This window comes from Anomaloglossus baeobatrachus, chromosome 4, assembly GCF_048569485.1.
Source record: "Anomaloglossus baeobatrachus isolate aAnoBae1 chromosome 4, aAnoBae1.hap1, whole genome shotgun sequence".
NCBI classification, from domain to species: Eukaryota; Metazoa; Chordata; class Amphibia; order Anura; family Aromobatidae; genus Anomaloglossus; species Anomaloglossus baeobatrachus.
The window spans coordinates 511,410,842-511,433,580 of NC_134356.1; the positions used below are offsets into that span (position 1 = coordinate 511,410,842).

At 42.1% G+C, this 22,739-nt stretch overlaps 1 protein-coding gene across 1 annotated transcript in view; it reads left to right on the top strand.

Annotated features, from left to right (window-relative positions):
• Positions 1-22,350, top strand: part of EFL1 (elongation factor like GTPase 1) — a 472,312-nt gene extending 449,962 nt beyond the window's left edge. Inside the window, exon 20 of the mRNA XM_075345858.1 lies at positions 22,062-22,350. Coding sequence (XP_075201973.1) covers positions 22,062-22,250 — 189 coding nt within the window. The 3' untranslated portion in view covers positions 22,251-22,350. The remainder of the gene's footprint in view (positions 1-22,061) is intronic.
• Positions 22,351-22,739: the final 389 nt, after the last annotated feature.

Genomic DNA, 22,739 nt, shown 5'->3' on the forward strand with positions numbered 1-22,739 from the left:
ACCATGTGGAAATGATTAAGTATATGAATGTGTGAAGACCTCATTGGCACTGCTGCTCGCTGCTATTACTGAAACCCGAGCCCTTTGAAAGGGAAGCCGCTTACTCTGCGCCTAAGTATGGTTTCTAATGTTATGAATGTGCAGTGAAACATATGGACCTGGGCTGATCAGGACACACTGATTTCTTTCCACTATAATGCGCTCCCAAACATAGAATCTATAGACTTATCTAGAACGGGATTTCGTTTGTCCAGTTTATATTGAGCGAGAAACAACCACAAGTTTTTACAGATCAGCCTAATGTGGTGAATTTCTGAGAGCTCTGTATTTATACAGATCAGATGAACTTGGAGAGAGATCATTTTTTTGCATCTACACTGGAAATGTCCTAAATCGGTGCTCAATTTAAGACTGCGTGAAGCTGATCCTTGTTGACATAGGTTGAGTAATTAAACAAGTCACTCCTGTATTATAGTCTTTGTGAAATATATACCGTGTCCAGGTTTTGGCCAGAAAATGGTTATCCTTTGCTTCAAGGCCCTTCATCCTTTCATGCTCGGGGCGGGTGCATGGTGTTGTGCCCTTTTTTTTTAGGGTATCTACTGCAGGGTAATAGCCAAGCCTTCATTCACAAGGGGCAAACATTCAGTTTACTGTCATAGGCCTGTGTGATGTAAATACCCTGAGCAAGGCAGTATGGCACCTCCATTGGCACCCAACGAAGGACTCGCCCCTACTATGCTGCAGCTCTATTTGCGCTTCTGCTCTTATACAACTGTTGTATAAGATAGTTTTCCAAGACTATGGATCTTAATTCCTCGAAATGTCAGCTGTACCTCAGTAAACACGCCTTACAATCATTCTTATCGTGGGATGTAGTAATGCATTAAATGAATCAGCACATCAGGAGACTGCTATTTTCTCATCTACCAAAGCAAATGTCCAGGTCAGAGAATATACCATGGACTATTACGTTTCCTTGATGCTCAGACTACAACCGGATGGCCAGATACCACACCACATGGTGTGCTTAACCCCCTATATCCAGCACACGAGGAAGATCCCCCAATGCAATTCATTCTTTTTATGTTTCAAAACCAGATGGATGGGAAAACCTGGATTAAAGCAAACGCAGATATAAAAACAAAGAAAATCCATAGGCAACTTAAAAGGGGCTTAGCATTACCAAAAAGACATGCATTTCTCAAATAATTATTTCCAAAAGAGCTGCCTAGTTCTTTGTGCTGCAGCTGATAAAAGACAAGCATTGAAATGTATTAATTCCAAACGTGTGTCTCCAAAGGTACACAGCCGAAAACCCCTAAAGGAGAAGCCGCATCACACAATCCTTTTCATGTCCTTTTCTTAATATCTGCAACTGCAGAAGGCCTTTGTATAGAAACCTTTAATTGCTCCAAAAATAACACTTGGGGAAAAGAAAAAACAGCCCAAGAAATTTTACAATTATACAATGAAATGTACTTTCATCAGACAACAAAGGAGACTCCCGGCATAAAAAATAACATTTCTGTGGTTACAGGATTCTTAGGCATGGGATTGTGATTGATGAGCTTGTCCATTGAACAAATACTATGAGACTTTATTAAGACAGGCATTTTACACACAGGTCTTCTTCAAAAGCTGGCTGGAATAAGGTGTGCCTCCTTATATATTGGGCGCATCACTGTCACTCAATGCACCACGAAATCCAATCGTTTTATAGCATAAATTATAGTAAATTGGTAGCCGTTGGTAGTGATGCCTCTTTCAGTCTTGAATGATAGAAGGTCAAATACAAGTTGTTATATGATGGGCACCATGATTTACAATTATTTTATTCCAGAAAACTTAAGGGGAATGATAATCATCCATATATCGGTCATCCATATACAGGAACTTTCCGTCTGTGTATCTGAATGACTATCTTATGCAGTTTTGTTATAACATGCCTGATGAAGATGACGTAATGTCCTTGAAACGCGTTTCATGAAGTTTTACATAAAGAATATTCTTCTTTACTGGTAACACTAGAAGTGTCTCATTTTTCTTTTTCAATTCTATATTTATCCATGGCTTCCTTTGGGAAGTTGCGATCAAGCAGCAGCCAGTTCTTCCAAAGCGGACCTCAGCGTTTTGCCTGCTTATCAAAACTGGTACAAGTGAGCCTCTCCACAAAGAGGTCACAGCATTTTTACCTTATTGATTCACCCATTGGAGCGCCTCTGTTTTTATTCTCGATCATTCATATACAGAAACGCTACACTTGAGAAAAAAGGGAAGGCAGCACTCCGGGACTTGTGAAGCATAAAACGGGCTGTTTATTTGCCCATCTGTAGCTACAACGTTTTGGCTCACAAAAACAAACTGAACCTCTCTCTTCAGTTTATTTTTGTGAGATGAAACGTTGTTACTCATGGGCAGATAAATAGTCTGTATAGTTCGTTTTACGCTTCAAAGTCTTCCTTTTTTCCCAATGTATTTAAATGGATATTAAGGCTGATGTGTGGAGTTTATACCCTTGTTTTGGCTTATGCTGTTATAACTTTGCGTGCATATCTATCTATCTATCATCCTTCTATTACAGTTAAGCATATATGGTATCTTCTTCTTTATCTTTTACATTCTCTGAAATTTTATTGTTTTTGACATCCTTTTGGCGAATATTGATTTATGTTGTATTTTCTAAATTTGTGAATTGATAGAGATATTCAATCGTCTACCTGTCCATGCATCACATATTTCTTTTTCTCGTACGTATTTATCTATTCCTGCTTTGTAAATCTTTGGATAGCATAACTTTCTACCTACCTATATATCTGTATGTCTCGCATATTATAGCTACCTTTCTATTGCTAATGTACCTATTTTAAAGGGAACCTGTCATCAGAAATTTTGCTTTAAACCTAAAAGATTCCCCCTCTGCAGCTCGTGGGCTGCATTCTAGCAAGGATCCTGTACTTTTTGTGCCCCCTTTGAAACCAAATTAAACACTTTATAAAGTTGTACCTTTTTGCCTGCAATTTTTGTAAATTCTCCATGGGGCGGGCTCTCTTGCGTCCGTTGCTGTCCCTCCTGCAGATTGACGCCGTCCCCCATTGCTCCATTTCATATCCCTGGACGCCGCCCACTGTGCCCGAGGTCCCGTGCACGTGAGGACCGCTGGTGACGTGGTCGCAGGCATGAGAATATGGGCGGCGCTGTGATTGCATCACAAGTGCCCGCCCATAATCACGTGACCGCGATCTCCTCTCGCCTCCAGTGTTCTGCGCAAACGCTGGAAGATGACCCGATGTCACCTTCTTCCCATCCTGCCCTGCAGCAGGAAATAGATGGGAGGAGCGGAGCAGCACAGCACAGGTTACAAAAAAAACCAAACGTTTAGTGCTTTTCACTTTTCAGAAGACAATGTGTCTTTGTTTGATTTTACATGGTTTTTTTTACTATGTACATCGCTCAGATCCTCTCCGCGTCTCCTTGTATCCTGTGCTGCTCCGCTCCTCCCATCTATTTCCTGCTGCAGGGCAGGATGGGAAGAAGGTGACGTCGGGTCATCTTCCAGCGCTTGCGCAGAACACTGGAGGCAGAGAGGAGATCGCGGTCACGTGATTATGGGCGGGCACTTGCGATACAATCACAGCGCCGCCCATATTCTCGTGCCTGCGACCACGTCACCAGCGATCCTCGCGTGCACGGCACCTCGGGCGCAGTGGGCGGCGTCCAGGGATATGAAATGGAGCAATGGGGGACAGCGTCAATCTGCAGGAGGGACAGCAATGGACGCAAGAGAGCCCGCCCCCATGGAGAATTTACAAGAATTGCAGGCAAAAAGGTACAACTTTATAAAGTGTTTAATTTGGTTTCAAAGGGGGCACAAAAAGTACAGGAACATTGCTAGAATGCAGCCCAGGAGCTGCAGAGGGGGAAACTTTTAGGTTTAAAGCAAAATTTCTGATGACAGGTTCCCTTTAACACATTTATCCATGTATTGAATATCATGTCTACCTATTTATCACTTACAGTGCCTTACAAAAGTACTCGGTCCCCTTGAATTTTTCAACCTTTTCCCATATTTCAGGCTTCAAACATAAAGATAAAAATTTTAATGTTATGGTGAAGAATCAACAACAAGTGGGACACAATTGTGAAGTTGAACAAAATGTATTGCTTATTTTAAACTTTTTTAAAAAATAAATGAAAAGTGGGGCGTGCAATATTATTCGTCCCCTTTAAGTTAATACTTTGTAGCACCACCTTTTGCTGCGATTACAGCTGTAAGTCACTTGGGGTACTGTATGTCTCTATCAGTTTTGCACATCGAGAGACTGAAATTCTTGCCCATTCTTCCTTTGCAAACAGCTGGATCTGAGTGAGGTTGGATGGAGAGAGTTTGTGAACACCAGTTTTCAGCTCTTTCCACAGATTCTCGATTGGATTCAGGTCTGGACTCTGACTTGGCCATTCTAACACCTAGATACATTTATTTGTGAACCATTCCATTGTAGATTTTGCTTTTATGTTTGGGATCATTGTCTTGTTGAAAGACAAATCTCCATCCGTGTCTCAGGTCTTTTGCAGGCTCCAACAGGTTTTCTTTAAGAATGGTCCTGTATTTGGCTCCATTCATCTTCCCATCAATTTTAACCATCTTCCCTGTCCCTGCTGAAGAAAAGCAGGCCCAAACCATGATGCTGCCACCACCATGTTTGACAGTGGGGATGGTGTGTTCAGGGTGATGAGCTGTGTTGCTTTTACGCCAAACATATTGTTTGGCATTGGGCCCAAATAGTGCGATTTTGGTTTTATCTGACCAGAGCACCTTCTTCCACATGTTTGGTGTGTCTCCTAGGTGGCTTGTAGCAAAGTTTAAATGACATGTTTTATGGATATCTTTGAGAAATGGCTTTCTTCTTGCCACTCTTCCATAAAGGCCAGATTTGTGCAGTGTACGACTGATTGTTGTCCTATGGACAGACTCTCCCACCTCAGCTGTAGATCTCTGCAGTTCAGCCAGAGTAATCATGGGCCTTTTTGCTGCATCTCTGATCAGTCGTCTTCTTGTTTGAGATGACAGTTTGGATGGATGGCCGACTCTTGGTAGATGTGCAGTGGTATGATACTTTTTCCATTACATTATGATCCCTTGCACAGTGCTCCTTGGGATGTTTAAAGTTTTGGAAATCTTTTTGTTACCAAATCTGGCTTTAAATGTCTCCACAACAGTATCACAGACCTGCCTGTTGTGTTCCTTGGTCTTCATGATGCTATCTGCACTTTAAACAGAACAGTGAGACTATCATAGAGCAGATGCATTTATACGGACACTTGATTACACACAAGTGGCTTATATTTATCATCATCAGTCATTTAGGACAACATTAGATCATTCAGAGATCCTCAATGAACTTCTGGAATGAGTTTGCTGCACTGAAAGTAAAGAGGACGAATAATATTGCACGTTCCAATTTTCAGTTATTTATTTTGTTTAAAAAGATTCTTCACCATAACATTACATTTTTTATCTTTATATTTGAAGCCTGAAATGTGGAAAAAGGTTGAAAAATTCAAGGGGGCCGAATACTTTCGCAAAGCACTGTATCTATTGCTTATCTTTTCCTTAATATATCTCATCCCTATCTACGACTCCATCTAATGCTATATATTCCTGAATCTGTGTGCTACCTTGAAACTACGTACATTGTCGCTTTTATGCATTTCCTTTTTTATTAAGCTATTTATTATGTGTTTTATATTGAATGTTTTATTTTATTATGTTCACCAAATAAGCGTCCAGTGTTCTTGTCACTGGTACCCAGTTAACACCAGCGTGAGTCTGCTTATTAGAAAGACCACCCAGAGTATGTTGGGTTATGATAACCAGTTTCCCTCCTCTCTGCGCCGCGAGAAGACAAAGGTTTATTATGGCTGCGCCCCCGGCATGTGCGCAGTCAGGGATCAGACAGGCCCCGTGGTTCTAAATGGTTAAAGAACGTGCGGTGTCTGGGGAATGTTTGCATCGCAGACATAGGCTGGTGCATTACCTATGCTTGTGCTGTATCATGTATCAGCAGCAGATGCATTGTGACAGATTTCCCATTGGAAGAGCCTGGTGTTTTCACTCAGCAGAAGAAAAAAAAGATATGGATAGATGTTTACTTACTGCTAAGATTCCCTCCATCTGTCCTGCACTTAATGGTACCTGTCTGTCCACCAGAGACTTGGGGGCTCCTTGCCCAGTTCCTAATTTAGCTCTGAGTAATTTGTCATTTTTTGCTTTATATCACAGGCCGGTGTTTGAACACACAGATAAGACTGAGAAGCTTTCCTCATCAATCAATCCCACTTAAAGACAGTGCGGCATTGATTGCTCATTTAGCTTATTTTTTTGGTAATTTGCCATTTGTGCCAATTCTCACGGGGAGGTGCATGCTATATGCAAAATTAACCTGTTAGTTCCTTTTGGTAGGATGCGTCAGCATACAGACAAAGGATCACACTAGGGCGGTAGCTTGTTCCGTGGTACTTTCTATAGCCAAGAAGGCTTGCTGCATAATTACATAATGTATGTTGAATGTGTGCATAATGTAACCGCAGAGCACTTACTGTGGAATCGAAGAACATTTTAATCTGGCCACATTACATCAGTATGAATTTTCTTACAACATGATAAAAAGACCTTTGTTTGCATGGAAGGCAGGAGGAATGATGTGGAAGTCTGCTGGCCATTATACATTTATTCTACAGGAGCAGTGAGCGATTCACCAATACAAACTCATTTATCCTATAGACTCATGTTCTGCAAGTTATAGATGGTAATTGACGGCCACCAAATATGCCAAATGGTATTCATAAATGGGAGATGATATTGGTTTTCTTAAATGTGCGTGCACCATTTTCGTTCTTTCCTTCCTTCTTTGCTATATTTTTGCCACGTTTTTGGTGTCATTTATCTAAAGTACATGTTTAAATAACGTTAGTTTCATTCACCACATAAGCCGCAAAAACGCTGAAAGAATTGACATGCTTCTTTCAAAAATGCGAAGTTTTCCATTTCAGTCAGGAGAAAAAAGCAGGTGTGTTTATGACATTTCTGGAATCTCATAGGTTTTGCTGGTACTCTTTTAATTTTCATAATAACATACTCATGAAAAAAAACCGCTGCAAAAAAGCACAACATGTGAACATAGCCTTAGTATATCTGTATGTTTTTTCACTTCTCTTTTATCCTGCAGGCCAGCAAACTTCTGTCCATGTTGTTTCTACAGATAATTAGTGATGAGCGGACCTGGACTGTAAAAGTCCAGATCCGCGCGATATCAAAAGTACCAGAGTGCCGGCCCCCAGAATTCTCAGACTAATGATCCGACACTCTGGAAATAAAAGAAAAATATATAAAGGTAAAATAAAGATAATAAGAATGAAGCAAGCGGCGCGTCATACTTACCGAGTCTATGGTGCGGCTGTAACTGCTCCCATGGCCACTCATCCTTCTTCCAGGGCTGCTCATTATTGCTCATCCATATGCACTGCCCTCCCCGCCCACCGGCAACTGGGATTGGTTGCAGTCAGATGCGCCCCCAGCCTGTGTGACAGCACCTGGCTGCAACCAATCACAGGCACTGTAATCCAAATCATGGGGATCCAAATCATGCTCTTTAAATTGGTGGTAGAAAGGCCTAGGGGGATTAGAGCAGGTGTGTTATACTTACTGAGTAACACTACTTCTGGTGCCACTCATTATCCCTCATGCCTATGCACTGCTTTCCCTGCCCACTGGCAGTCCCGTCAACTGTGAGTGGTTGCAGTCACACCACGCCCTCACTCTGTGTGACAGCGGGTCTAACTGTTTGGAATCACAGGCACTGTCTCTATTGTGGTGTAAAACGAAATAACTAAATAAAACAAATGGCGTAGGGTCCCCCGATATTATGATACCCAGCACAGATAAAGCATATGGCTACAGGCAGCAGCCCCCAGCCGTGCGTTTATCTTGGCTGTATATCAAAATAAGAGGACTGCATGCAGCTTTTTTTTAATTTAAATTATTTAAATAAATTAAAAAAAAAAACAGCGTGTGGTCCCCACCAATTTTGATACCCAGCCAAAATAAAGCCTGACAGCTGTGAACTGGTATTCTCAGGCTCGGGAGACCCATGCTTATTGGGCACCCTTAGCCTTTAAATAGATGCCTGCAGCTGCTTGGGATTGCCTCATCCATTAGATGTGACAATTCCGGCACTTCCCGATTGCCCTGGTGCGGTGCCAATCTGGGTAATATAGGTCTAATATTTATCGTAGGTACACTTCAAATGTGACAGAATTAAAAATATCCAGAAAATCAAAGTGTATGATTTTAAAATAATTTGCGTTTAGTTGCAGGAAATAAGTTTTGATCACTTACCAACAATTAAGAATTCTGGCTCTCACAGATCTGTTATTTTTTCTTAACAAGCCCTCCTACTCTGTATTCTTTGGACCTGTTTGAACTGGTTACCTGTATAAAAGACATGTCCACACAATCAATCACATCCCAATCTCTCCACCATGGCCAAGACCAAAGTGCTACGGACACCAGGGACAAAATTGTAGACCTCCACAAAGCTGGGATGAGCTACAGAACAATAAGTAAGCAGCTTGGTGAGAAGGCAACAACTGTTGGCGCAATTATTAAAAAATGAAAGAAACACAAGATGACTGTCAATCTTACTTTGTCTGGGGTTCAATGCAAGATCTCTCCTCATGGGGCAAGGATGATTTTGAGAAAGGCCCAGAACTACACCACAGGATCTGGTTTATGACCTAAAGAGAGCTGGGACCACAGTGTCAAAGATTACCGGTAGTTACACACTACGCTGTCATGGATTAAAATGCTACAGGGCGTGCAAGGTTCCCCTGCTCACACTAGTACATGTCCAGGCCCATTTGAAGTTTGCCAGACACCATCTGGATGATCCAGAGGAGACATGAGAGAAGGTCATTTGGTCAGATGAGACCAAAATAGAACTTTTTGGTATCCACTCCGCTCTCTGTGTTTGGAGGAAGAAAGATGAGTACAACCCCAAGAGCAACTGTGAATCAAGGGAGTGGAAACCTCATACTTTAAGGTGCTTTTCTGCAAAGGGGACATGACGACTGGACCGTATTGAAGGGGAGATGGATGGACTCATGTATTGCGATATTGTGGCCAACAACCTCCTTCTTTCAGAGCATTGAAGATGGTTTGTGGCTGGGTCTTCCAGCATGACAATGACCCAAAACACACAGCCAGAGCAACTAAGGAGTGGCTGCGTAAGAATCATTTCAAGATCCTGGAGTGGCCTACCCAGACTCCAGACCTGAACCCAATAAAAAACCTTTGGAGGAAGCTGAAACTCAATATTGCTCAGCAACAGCCCCGAAGCCTGAAATATGTGGACAAGATCTGTATGGAGGAGTGGGCCAAAATATGTCCTCATCCTGGTCCACTCTTGCTATATATGCCCCCATCCTAGTATGTATGTCCCCAGCCTGGTATATACGTCACCATCCTGAGCTCATCCTGGTATAAATGTGCCCATTCTGGGCCCCTCCTTGTATATGCCCACATCCTGGTAAATACATCCCCATCTTGGTATATATGTCCTCATTCTGGGCCGCTCCTGGTTTATATGTACCATCTCCTAGTTTATCTGTCCCTATCCTGGTAAATATGTCCCCTTCTGGGTATGTATGTCTCTGTTCTGTCTCTAGCACAAGAAAAAAAATAACATTGTACTCACCCTCCCTGGCTATCGCGTCAAGTGGCATCCTCTGTAGTCAGCTCATAGTGGTTGTCAGTTGACATTGGTGTCCGTGCTATAGTGGCGCCTTACGTCATTGTCATGCACGCTCAGGGACGTCAACATCAGCTGCAAGCCACTATTTGGCCTTGAGGCTTGTAGTGCAGCACAGGGACCAACAACGCACATCTGTGTCCCTATGGACGTGATACCATGGATTTACATCAGCGACGTGACCGTCGCTACTTCAGAATCTCGCACATGCGTGTGCTTACCATTCTCTTTGCGTCTTTGCTTGTCGGCTTCTGACGCGCACTGCGAATGCTCAGAGGACGCCTGCGGTTCCGGTCATGCACAGTGCCTGTCAGAAGCCGAGAAGCTAGTGCCAGGGTGAGAAGGCGACGAGAATAGTAAGCGCGTGCACTCGAGATTCTAAAGTTGCACAACTGACGTTGCTCATGTAAATCCATGGTATCACACCCACAGGGACCATGGGGCTAGAGACCTAGGCTATTTACATAGGACATACGAAAGTAATCAAACATATTTTATTACTGTCATATTACACAATATAACTACACAGGGAGGGGTAGGAAAGGGTTAGCAGCTCACACAGGCTCCTGCTTGTAGGTCAGAACACTGTTTTGACCTGACAGGTTCCCTTTAAGTTTGTTTGCAGGATTTCTGTTTCCAAACTAGCTCTTTCATAGACAAGTCCATCAGTACCTTTACCCTTTACATGACCAATCTGTTACTGAGAAATCCACATTTGTAAATGATGCTGAAGGACTATGTTAGATCTGAAGCCTCTGCCAATCCAGCCTCTATTTCCTGCCCAGCACCAAATTTTCCTGCTTGACTGATGGGCTTTAGGCTGGTTTCACATCAGCGGGTTTTTTTTTTTTGTTTTTTGTTTTTTTTTAACTGCGGCAAGAATGGATTTTTTGCCTCAAAAACGGATCCTTTACAAATGCGTTGTCATATCAATGCATTTGCAATGGAATCGCTGCAAGATGTGGTTGCGTGCGGTATACACTGGATCCGGTGTTTTGTGGTATTTTATCTTTTTTCAAAAACGCTACTTACAGCGTTTTTGACCTCGGACAATATACCGCATATCATTGGATCTGTGATATTGCGGGAGTACCTGCAATGCAGTTCAATGAGCGCTGGATCCTGCTTTACCGGAAGTCACTGCATTCTGATAGGCAGGATCCTGTTGTCTGTACTGAGCATGCCCAAAAAGTAGTTCCTTCCCCGTGCTTTCTGATATACTAGAGCTGCATCGGTTAAAGAAGAAAAAAGACAGAAGACCAGGATCATGGAGGGGTGAGAGGGAGCAATAAAGATGCAGTCCCTAAGTGTGTCTGTGTATTTATTTCTAATAAAGTATTTTTTCTCTGTGTGATGTCTTCTTTTTAACCCTTTATTGGAGATTCTTAATGGCCGTGTCAAACTTGGCCTGACATTAAGAGTCTCTGGCTTAATACCAGCTGGTAAAACAAAGCTGGTATTAACCCCTTACTACCCAGCGTGCCACCCGGCACCAGGGCCACTGGAAGAGTTGAATACAGTGCCAGAAGATGGCACTTCTATGAAAGCGCCATTTTCTGCAGCAGCTGCGAACTGCAATTTTCAGCGGGGGGGGGGGGGGGCAGAAAGCTTGGGTTACCCGTCGATGCAGATTCCAATCCCCAGCTGCTTAGTTATACCTGGCTGAACTCAAAAATTGGGTGAATCCCATGTCGTTTTTTTTTTTTTTAATTATTTCATGAAATTCATGAAATTTTTTTAAAAAAAGGGCCTCCCTATATCTTTGGTTCCCAGTCGGGTACAAAGAGGCGGTTGGAGAAGCCCGTACCTGCCTGCTGTACCTGGCTAGCATACGAGAATATAACAAAGCCCACGTCATTTTTTTTTATTTTTTTGGGGGGGGGGGGCAAATAAACGTAAAAAAAATAAATAAAAGGACTTCCATGGATTTTCCATTGCCAGTGAAGGTAACACCAAGCAGTGGGGGTTAGCAGTCAGTAGCTGCTATGGTTACCCTTAGCAATAGAAAATGCAGCGGGAGCCCACACATTTTTTTTTACCCCTAGGGTTAGTGTTATGTGTTTGGTTCTTTTTTATTTTTTAATGAATTTTTTCGCTTAACGAGCACCTGAGCATTTTACTGCTCACTCATCCCTACTCCTGACCACACAGCCAGCAGAACAAGTACTCTCTGCGATGGATGCAGGGGGACACAGAACAAGTAATCGGCCGACACTGAAGTCTGCTGATCTGATTACTTGTTCTGCTGGCTATGAGGTCAGGAGTTCAGCTGAGTTCAGATCAGCGGACTCCAGTGCCGGCTGAACTTAGCTGAATTCCACAGCCCGCACACGCTACGTTGGATGCAGGTGGACACAGAACAAGTAATTGTACGGCACTGGAGTCAGCTTATCTTAACTCAGTTGAACTCCTGACCACACAGCCCGCACACGGTCACATGTGATCGGCAGCAGGCAGTGACTGCTGTTAACCTGCATCCATCGCAGCGTGTGCGGGCTCTGAGATCAGGAGTTCAGCTGTCTCCAGTGTCGGTCTATTAAATTCTGTGTCCCGCTCCATACATCGCAGCAGCGATAAAAAGTCGAAGGAGCTGGTAAAATAATGTCCGGTTGCATGCAGTGCACTTGGAATGCACAGGATCCGGTCAAATGCCCTTTGCGGTATTTTACCTACACACAAAAAAACGCTGATGTGAAACCAGCTTTATGCTGTGTGACTTCAGGCAAAGGAGTTGTCAGTTAAGCAGGAGGAGGCAGCGCTGGGCGGGGTAATAGAGCTAGAGTGACAGAGGCTTCAGATCTACAGCATCATTTCGTATCCATTCAAAAATAAATTTCTCAGTTATGGAGGAACAGACTGGCCATGTAAAGGTAATTTTTGAAGGTGTCTTTAAAAGAGCTACATATACATAGTTTGGGGGAGGGAGAAATACTGCTGACAGATTCCCTTTAAAGGCGCCAAACCTGATTTAAGGGAGACTGGATGACCACCTAATGTGTATGGGGTTCTTCCGATACTCCCATGACAGGTGATGTCTGGAGAACTGAACATGTTCAACTTTAATGCTTGATCCCTTTGTTCTCTAGTAACTGCCAGAATGTCTGCTGGTGGCTTACTCTCTCCATCTTGAAACACATACACGTTGGGCACGTCTGAGTATACGCATTAGTGGCTAGGGGGAATATGTTTGGAAATATTGTTATTATTAAAGCATTGTATATGTTTGTGGTGCTCATCAGATAGTAACGTGTCTTTCCAAACGACTTAGTTTGTACCTTTTGGACCTAGTGTACACCTTGTAGTGTGATCTGACTTAAGCGGGCTTTACACACTGCGATATCGGTCCCGATATCACTAGTGTGGGTACCCGCCCCCATCTGTTGTGCGACACGGGCAAATCGCTGACCGTGCCGCACAACATCACCCAGACCCGTCACACGTACTTACCTGCCCGGCGACGTCGCTGTGACCGGCGAACCGCTTCCTTTCTAAGGAGGCGGTCCGTGCGGCGTCACAGCGACGTCACTGAGCGGCCGCCCAATAGAAGCGGAGGGGCGGAGATGAGCGGGACGTAACATCCCGCCCACCTCCTTCCTTCCGCATTGTGGCCGGATGGCAGATAAGGAGAGCTTCCTCGTTCCTGCGGTGTCACACGGAGCGGTGTATGCTGCCGCAGGAACGAGGAACAACCTCGTTACTGCTGCAGTAACGATTTTTGAGAATGGACCCCCATGTCACCGATGAGCGATTTTGCACGTTTTTGCAACGATGCAAAATTGCTCATAGGTGTCACACGCAACGGCATCGCTAATGCGGCCGAATGTGTTTCACCAATTCCGTGACCTCAACGAGTTCGCATTAGCGATGTCGTAGCGTGTAAAGCCCGCTTTAGACCCACACTACGACATTTGAAGAACTGAGGGGACTCATATTTACAAAATATTCCTAGAACTGCTAAGATGGAAAGTCCTATTTATTTTTATTTATTTTACATATCGCCATCATATTCCACAGCGCTTTAATAACGACTTTGCTATCATGGTTTTTAGTTTCCTCCACATTACAGTCCTGAAAGAGGAGCAATTTTTAAAAGATCTTTTCACTCACAAGTAATGTTTTTTTCAGATACATAGATTGGATTGGTAAAATATAATATTTATTCATTTATATAGCGCTGTTAATTCCACAGCGCGCGCTTTACATAAAAAGTGTAATATACTGCATTAGACCTGCGCCTCGGACACAGTTTTTCTTTTAAATTCTAATCGCCCTATCCCAAAATAACTTTTTTTAGCAGTGAGAATATAAAACATTTCCTTGCTCATGTAGTAAGACTGCAGCACGTCTTAGACACATAGCACAATTATACAGTCCTTTTCCAGGAGGATTTATTAAATGAGGCTTGAGCGCCTTCGCACAAACTACCAGAGATCATTTACTATTTTTGCATCTCATTAGGCATCGACATGTTCTGCATCTTTATCTACAGAAGTTATTTGTCACTGATGACACTTTTTACCTGGGAGTCCACTTTATGATACATTTTGGACAGATTCTTTGGACCGATCTGCTGATATATGTAGATATTACCTTAAGTGAACCCTATTACATGAGGGACTGCATAAGTGACCTTATTTCATGCAGTTCTGTGATACAGCAATGGTTGATCTATTAATACAGATGGGATTCAGCGGGGTTCATTATCCAGTGTTTCCTGATTGTAACGTCTATGTGATGTAGTTGCCATTTATCCAATTACCTAAAGTAAATCCGTTTAATCTTTTATTCTTTCCTAACTGGGCAGAGGGAGAGATGCTGAGGATATACAGTATATCACAAAAGTGAATACACCCCTCACATTTTGTAAATATTTTATTATGTTTTCTTGAGACAGCATTGACATTATGGCAGTTTTTTAAGTCAGTGTTGTCCCATCCTAAGATATTTACAAAAATGTGATTGGTGTACTCACTTTTGTGATATACTCACTTATGTCTTATAAGTCAAACTTTCATGGGTAACAAATTTGTGGAAAAAGTCGCATCTAAGTCTCATCTCTTAATAGTTGCCCCACGGCTCTGATTAAAGCAAACGGGTTCTTGTTCTCTCCACTCCGCATGCAAAATGGCACACATCAGGGGTGTCCATTGTCCCCCATGCTCTATGTAATTATAATGGAGCACTTGGCGGTAGCCATTAGAAGTAATCCAAATATCCATGGGGTAGAAGTGGGGGGAAGGCAGTATAAAGCAGCACTGTTCGCTGATGACCCTTATGTTCATTTCTCAGCCACGTGTATCATTCCCCTCTTTGTTAAAGGAGTTCAAGACATTCGGTAATCTCAGCAATTTTAAAGTAAATTTTTCTAAGTCTTAGGCGCTGAACGTGACTTTACCTAAGGAAGAGGTTACCTTTATAACAGATAACTTCCTTTTTAAGTGGCAGACAGTTGCTCTAAAATACTTGGGGATAGTAGTTCCCAGGGACTCCACGAATATCCTCTCCCTCAATATCCTATCTCTGTTAGATAAAACAAAAACAATCGAGGACCTCAACAAATATGACGAGACACTTATTATGGTTTGAGCATATTAACAGTATTAAAATGGACATACTTCCCAGATTTTTGTTGCTATTTTAGACAGTCCTAATATCTCCCCGCCCCTGTTTATTTTTCGAAACTCCAATCGGCCCTTTCAAGATTTGTTTGGGGTAATAGTAGGCCCAGGATAGGAATCAAAATTCTTCAGAGAAATAAAAAGGCTGGAGGGGCAGGTCTTCCCAATGTTAAACTATACCACAAAGCAGTGATATTTGAGACTAGTGGACTAGTAGTTTCAACACGAGTCTAAACAATGGGTTAACATAGAACAACTTAGCTCAAGGATCCCCCTTCGTAATCTCCAAAGGATCGGACCTGGGAAAAGGGAGCAGTTTGGTCTGGAGGCGGACTTTTTGAAATTGGGATGAGGAGGTTAGTAGGAGCACTCTCTCTCTTGGCAAGGGACCGCTTCTCCCCCTTGTTCCCAACCCAGAATTTCCTCCTGGTCGGAAGGCTAAGCAATTCTGACAGTGGAGTGGACAAGATGTGATGAGCACCGTCTATTTCATATCTTGAAAAATGGGGAGATCCTCTCACTTGATTCGTTGGTACTACCTGAGGGAGCATCATCTTGGCTGGAATATTCTCAGTTAAGATCCTTTCTCTCTTTGTGGAGGGAGAGTGTGCTTTGCACTCGCCCCACATAATTAAAAAAAAATGTTCCTTATGGATTCGCCCCCCACTCACTGTATCTTGCTCATATATGCTTTTCTGAATCTGCACAATAAAGCAAACATGCCTAAATTTAAATTAAAGAGGGGTGGAGGGAGGAGTTGGGGGAGGATATATCGGAGGCGGACAGTAGCAAGGCGTTTACGGTCTTCCACAAATTATCTATGGCCTGTGTAGCTAAGGAGAAGAATTACAAAATACTTTTTCACTGGTACCGGTGCCCGGCTAATTTACATGCCATGTTTTCCTCAGTCTCGGAATTATTTTAACAAATGGTAGCAAAATGCCTTTAAAATTTTAACATTTATTATATTTTAATTAAAAAACAAAAAACTCATTTGGAGGGGGAAACGCCCTCGTATAGGGCTTAAGAAGCTGATGGCATCTAAGGTTCATGGAGGTCTGAGTTTGCCGAACATTCGGGGTTACAATATAGCCTGTTTGACTAGATATATATTGGATTGGATTAAAGGCTCTAGGCATTATTCAGCGTTGGAGCTTGAGAGAGACTATGCACAACCTTGGGATCTGGTGGCATTGCTTCATACTAGGCAGGCTAATCTCCCTGTGAAAATCAAGCACTCTTCCTTATTTAAAGATACGATTGCAGCGTGGAAGGCGTTGAGGAAAAACTACAAACTTCCCCATAAAATATCCAAATACTTGCCTATATGGGGGAATCCAGAGTTTGTGCAGGGGACAAGCAATAAGCTGTTTGAAGAGTGGAAGGTGCGGGGTATAAGGACTGTTGCTCATCTCTTGCACACCTCAGAGCCTAGATGGTTGAGTAGAGACGAAATTATAGCGCAGTATGGCCTGGGGACTAACCAAGTAATCCAATATGACCAAGTGAGATATAGTATTATGACTCAGTTGCATGATGTGACCCAGGAGGTAGTATTTAACTCTTTTGATTGTCTGGTAAAGAACTCAATAACTTCATCATCTATCTCTTTTCTTTATGGAGCCATGCGTGATCTATTAATAGGACAGCACCCGGAAGGTTTATTTAAATCTTGGGAAAAACAATTTGAGGACCCGTCTATGGGGGTAAAAATTAGGGGAGGGTGGAATGCTCTTCGTAAATCAATTTTAAATGAGAATTGGCGAGAAACCCAATTTAGAATTATGCACAAGGCAATTTATGGTTTTAATCTCCCTCCATCAGCAACAAAGCCAGACAGGCTTACGTATTGCCCTAAGTGTAAGAGTAGTGGAACTGATCTCCTTCACGGGTTGTGGTCCTGCCCCCATTTGAGTCCATTATGGTCACAGATCAAAAGTTGTATACAAAAGGTGTGGGGTCTTGAAGTTCGGCTCTCACCTGGGTTCGCTATTTTTCACCATTGGGAGGAGGGGAACGATACCAAAGGGAAGATGACTAACCCACCCAGACTTATACATGTGATACTTCTGGCAGCCAAGAGAGCGATACTAAAAAATTGGTTGGAGTCTAGGGTCCCCGCGATTGAAGAGATCTTGGGTCAGCTCATGCATCTTCTTGAAATAGAAGGATTGGATGCAGAAAGGAGGGCGGATAGAATACGACAGCACTTTAACAAATGGAAGAAATTCATACTGGCCTATTGTACTCGGGAGGAGATAGTCAGGATTATGTCACCTTTCAAAGACACAGTCTGGTATCATACTGAAAAATTGAAGGATACATTGGATGGCTTGGAGGTGGGGGAGGAAATGCCGAAAGGTGACTAAAAGGAGAGGGGGAAATAACCGATTTGAGTGGGACTTCTTTATTATATGTCATTACCATGTTCACAAGGGTTCAATGGGGGGAATGATAAGAATGATGGGTTAAGGGGTCGCTGCTTTCCTTTGCTTTATCTTGCCATGTTATGGTTATTGATTTTAAAAATTGGTATGGAATTTGGGATGATCAAACATGACAATGTAATGTTGAATTTACAATGCTGAATTCGCTTATGCCAATGTTATGTTATTGAAAAATTTGAATAAAAATATAGTTAAAAAAAAAAAAAAAAAAACAACCCAAGTGAAAAAACACCATAGACACAAAAAAGAAAAAAAAAAACCTCAACTGTAGAGGGTACAACATTAATCAGGAATTGAGCAGTCACAGGGTAAGTAAATGTAAAAGCAATAAATCGCCACAGACCCCAAAGGGCTGTGGACTAGCGTGGCCCTATTGAAATCCTAGTGCTGGCTCCTACCTAACAACGGAGGGTATGACACCCTAACTTAACTGGGCTCCCCCGTTTCACGTCCACTTATCCATTGTAAGTCGATGTGGAACGGGGGTGCCCAGGTAAGTTAGGTTGATTCATTTTGTGCCCTCCATAGTTGAGGGTTTTTTCTTCTTGTGCCTGTGGTGTTTTTTCACTTGGGTTGTTTTTTAACTAAAATATTATAAATGTTTAAATTTTAAAGGGATTTTGTTACCACTTGTTAAAATAATTTTGAGGATAATATTGCTTTTGTTAACACTTCCCTCAGTCTCTGACAGATGCTGGCAATGTGGTAGTGAGAGGGGATCAATGCTGCACATCTGGTGGAGTTGCAAGGAAATGTGACCATTCAGGGATTGTGTTTTCAGTTTACCATGCTATCAGTGAAAACGGGGTTGAAAAATAGCCTGTAATAGCATTGTTGTCTATACTCCTGGGTACCATAAAATCTCAGAAGGCAGATTGACTTAGATTTTGCCTTACAGTGGCACGCACCATCATTCCCAGATCCTGGAAGTCGACCCTCCGTCCATCTCTGAGTGACTGATTTGGGGAGATGGCCCGGCTGTATATAATGGAAGACCTCACAGCTGAGGTTAATGGGAGGTCGGATACGTTCATTCAAGGTTGGAGATCTTGGACATCCCACAATATCGAGAACTGATTGGGGTCACTAAATGGAGACCTGACACCCCCAGGATACTTTTTTCGGGCCCCCTATTAGTCTATGTGGACCTTAACTACCTTGTTTATTTCACATTTGCTTCGTAAACACTTTTTACCCTCTCCCTGTCTCTATTCCCTTATTTGTATCCAGTCTCTTCACCCCCCCCCCCCCCCACACACTCTGCGGTTCCTATCCCTTACAGCAACGGTTAAATGAGATCATAGCATTACGGTCTGCAATGTGCTGGATATGGAACCAACTCCTATTATTTTCATTTGATATGTGTTTGTCGGGTTGCTTGTAATAGTCAATACCGTGTGTTTCATATTCTGAATTGATGTCGATGCCAGTGTAACCCGAACCTACCGTTCTAATCCTATGTTACTTTTACTTTCCTCGTTGTGTTGTATGATAAAACTTAAACTTAATAAAATCAGATTGAATATAAGTGAAACTTGCAGAAGTGTATGGAAGCCTTCACTTACTGTAACTAATGGACCACACTGAATACAAACCATTCTAAAATTGACAGCTATTGTTTTACCCATGATGATTTTGCAGCGCAGTAGTAGAATGGAGAGTGCATTTTCACAAAAGGATGCAACCTTAGGCCACTCTGGTGATTTTTATTTTATTTTTTTAAAATTTTTCTCCTTCGTTACAATCACGTGTAAGTGTAATGAGTGCAGTAACATACTCGCTGGTCGCTGTTTTCAGCCGCTTTGTGGTCCACTCCATCATCACATGACCTGCCAAATCACAGTGTCTGCTGTGTGGAGTGATGGTCACTTTGCATTTTCTTAATGTCAGGACAAGACTTCATAGCCTCATTGTGAGTCCTATCGACTTAGTGATAAAGTGACCTCTGTTCCTAACAGAAATGCTGTGTGATTCAACAGGTCTCAAATGCGATCACATCACACTGGGGCCAACCAGCACACTGCTGGAAATGGCAGAAGACTGCAAATGATGCGTATATTACTGCACTCATTACATATACACACGAATGCTAACTAAGAGGGAAATAAAAAAAAAAAGCAACAAAATAGTCCTATATGGTATATATGGCCTGATTTTACTATGCGTGTAAGTCCTGTGCTGCTATGTGTCCAGCGGGGATCAGGCCAATCTGGGAGCTTCCAGTTCCACAATGGTTTGCTACACTGCCCCATACTTGATTTTTAATTTGGAATAATAACAGCAATTTTCTTTCTGACACTTCTTATGTACAATGGAGATAATGAGAGGAAAGATTTGTTACATTGTTAATCATGCTGTCATGGTTATAACAGACTTAATCTTCACAGATTTTAATTGACTTTATCTGTAACCATGCAATGTGATTACAAGGAGATTCACAAGCAATGCAGTAAATTAAAATATGGGTTTACCGTCTATTGTCGAACGGTTCAAGTGAGATCGGAAAATAATAATTTATTAAAAGTGTGAAAAATTGAGCAGTTGCCCCTAGCAGCAAGATTTGCAATGTGATTGTTTGCTACGATCAACTGTTTCACTTCCCCTTTACATTGTGGTACTAAATGTCCTCTTGTGAATATCCTTTTAGAACTCCATGCAGTCTCCTATAAGACTGGTCCCAGCAAAAGTGGGAAAGATTATTAACTTATTGGTTCATTTCTAAGTATCTCCCTTCATAGAATTAAATTACTTTTGCTGTATATTCATTAACTAAAGGATTAGTTGAGCATCATGAACATTAGGACACCCCACGTAATGTCATCTTCTACCGCAGACCTATGTAGTGCCCACTGGAGGACCTAAGGAGGTGCTGCAGGAAATAGCAATAACCTTAATTTTCTTAGAATCCCTGCCATACACCCCAATCAGACCCTGACCAGGGCTACTTTTATACATGTGCAATTTATATCAATGATAAATGAGTTTTATTGTTTACCTACTTGTCCAGTGTAAACGGGCCTTTTAGCCAGATGTGCTGAAATAGTGGTTATTCAAAAATAAAAATGGAAGCTACACAGCCAAAATAAACTATGTGCATGCACTAAATGCAACAGAGTGAACCATATTTCACCAGGTTTTCTTCTTCATCATCTGAGAGCAGTATAAGGGGTAGAGACCCTCAATCTAACATTTGGTCACTTATTGGATTCCTTGCTGTACTTGAGATTTTTAAAAAACTTTCATCCAATGTTGTCTACTCAGTCTCCTTATTACTAAACTCCAATTATGTAATCCTTAAGGGCCGTTTCACACATCAGGCATTTCGCCGGATTACTGGATCCGGCACAATCTAGTACAGTGTAATACAGTACAATGGCATCGCGGCAACCTCTGGTCACGTGGTCATGTGACCGAAGCTTGCTGCGATGCCATTGCACAGTATTAACACTGTACTGGAGTGTGCTAGATCCGGTAATCCGGCGAAATGTGTGAAACGGCCCTAATCAATATTAATGAACTCTGAGTAATCCAGCCCCCCACCAATGATTGACTTTTTCTGCCTATGCACAGCGTACACTGAAAGCTGTTCATCATAATTGCAGGCAGAGTTATGCAGAACTCCTCATGAGGACTAGCAGAGCTGCAACAGATAAAACAAACATGTTATCAAACAGACTAGGAGAAGCTCAGTAATGGCCCATTTACACAAACCTGTTATCACAGGACAGCAAATGTTTTATCCAAACAGAATAATGAATACAATAGTTCTGTGCTCATAGGATATCATGTTCCTGACTGCACATCTTGTTTACGCCCAAGCAATAAATATTTTGCTCATTCATCGGTTGGTTGCCTGTCCTGTTTAGATGAGCACGACAGTTGGAACAGGCTTATTAGCAATTACTGACCCATATAAATGGGCCTTAAGTGATACACCACTAGAATCAGGGTCTCTGTACCTATTGTATGCTCCTCTCTGATATAGAAGCATAAACCTAATGATGGATTCCCTCTAAATCCAGAGAACCCTTTGACATAGGCTCAAAACTCCAAAATGTGGATATGTCAAAATATCATAATTTTACAGTTTTTAAGGTTGAATTGATTTAAGTCCATCAAATTCAACCTATAGCCTGACATGTTGATCCAGAGGAAGGCTGACCTTTTTTTTTTTTTTTTAAATTCAGGTCATTTCCAGTGATCCATTTTGGGTCCCAACTACAGAGGAAGAATATTTACACTTTGGAGAGAAAGCAGATTCGGAAAATCAAGCAAGAAAATACATGAACTCTGTGAGGAAGCGTAAAGGACTTTATGTGGAGGAGAAGATTGTGGAACATGCAGAGAAGCAGAGGACTCTGAGCAAGAATAAATAGTTATTTCAAGTTTCTCCAGTAATTATTTGTATGTGTTGCTATAGTCTAAGATTTTCACAGACTGTGGAGCAGATTTTAATAAATGTAAATGATGAGACAATTGACTCTGCTAGTGTTTTCTGTTAATAACTTGTAGTGTGTAGGCTTGTAGCGGTCTCAGTCTGCAGAGCGAAAAGCCAAATGCTGTGCAGAGAAGCAGTCATATACAAAGGCATTCTGTAAGCAGTCTGCCAACACGATTTATACTTGCTGAACATCTGTAATAAAAGACCATACATTGTATATACACGCTCATATACTCAGGTCACGTACAATAATATGATCATTATTATGCCCACCAAGCATGTCAACTCATTCCATTATTGTATTGCTCCTCGCATGAAGTGCTGCGTTTTGAAAACTAAAGTAGAACTCTCCGTTCTCTTAAGTCAGATCTATATCGTTATCATCTGAAAATCTATTTGGTCTCGTATAACAATTACAACTGGA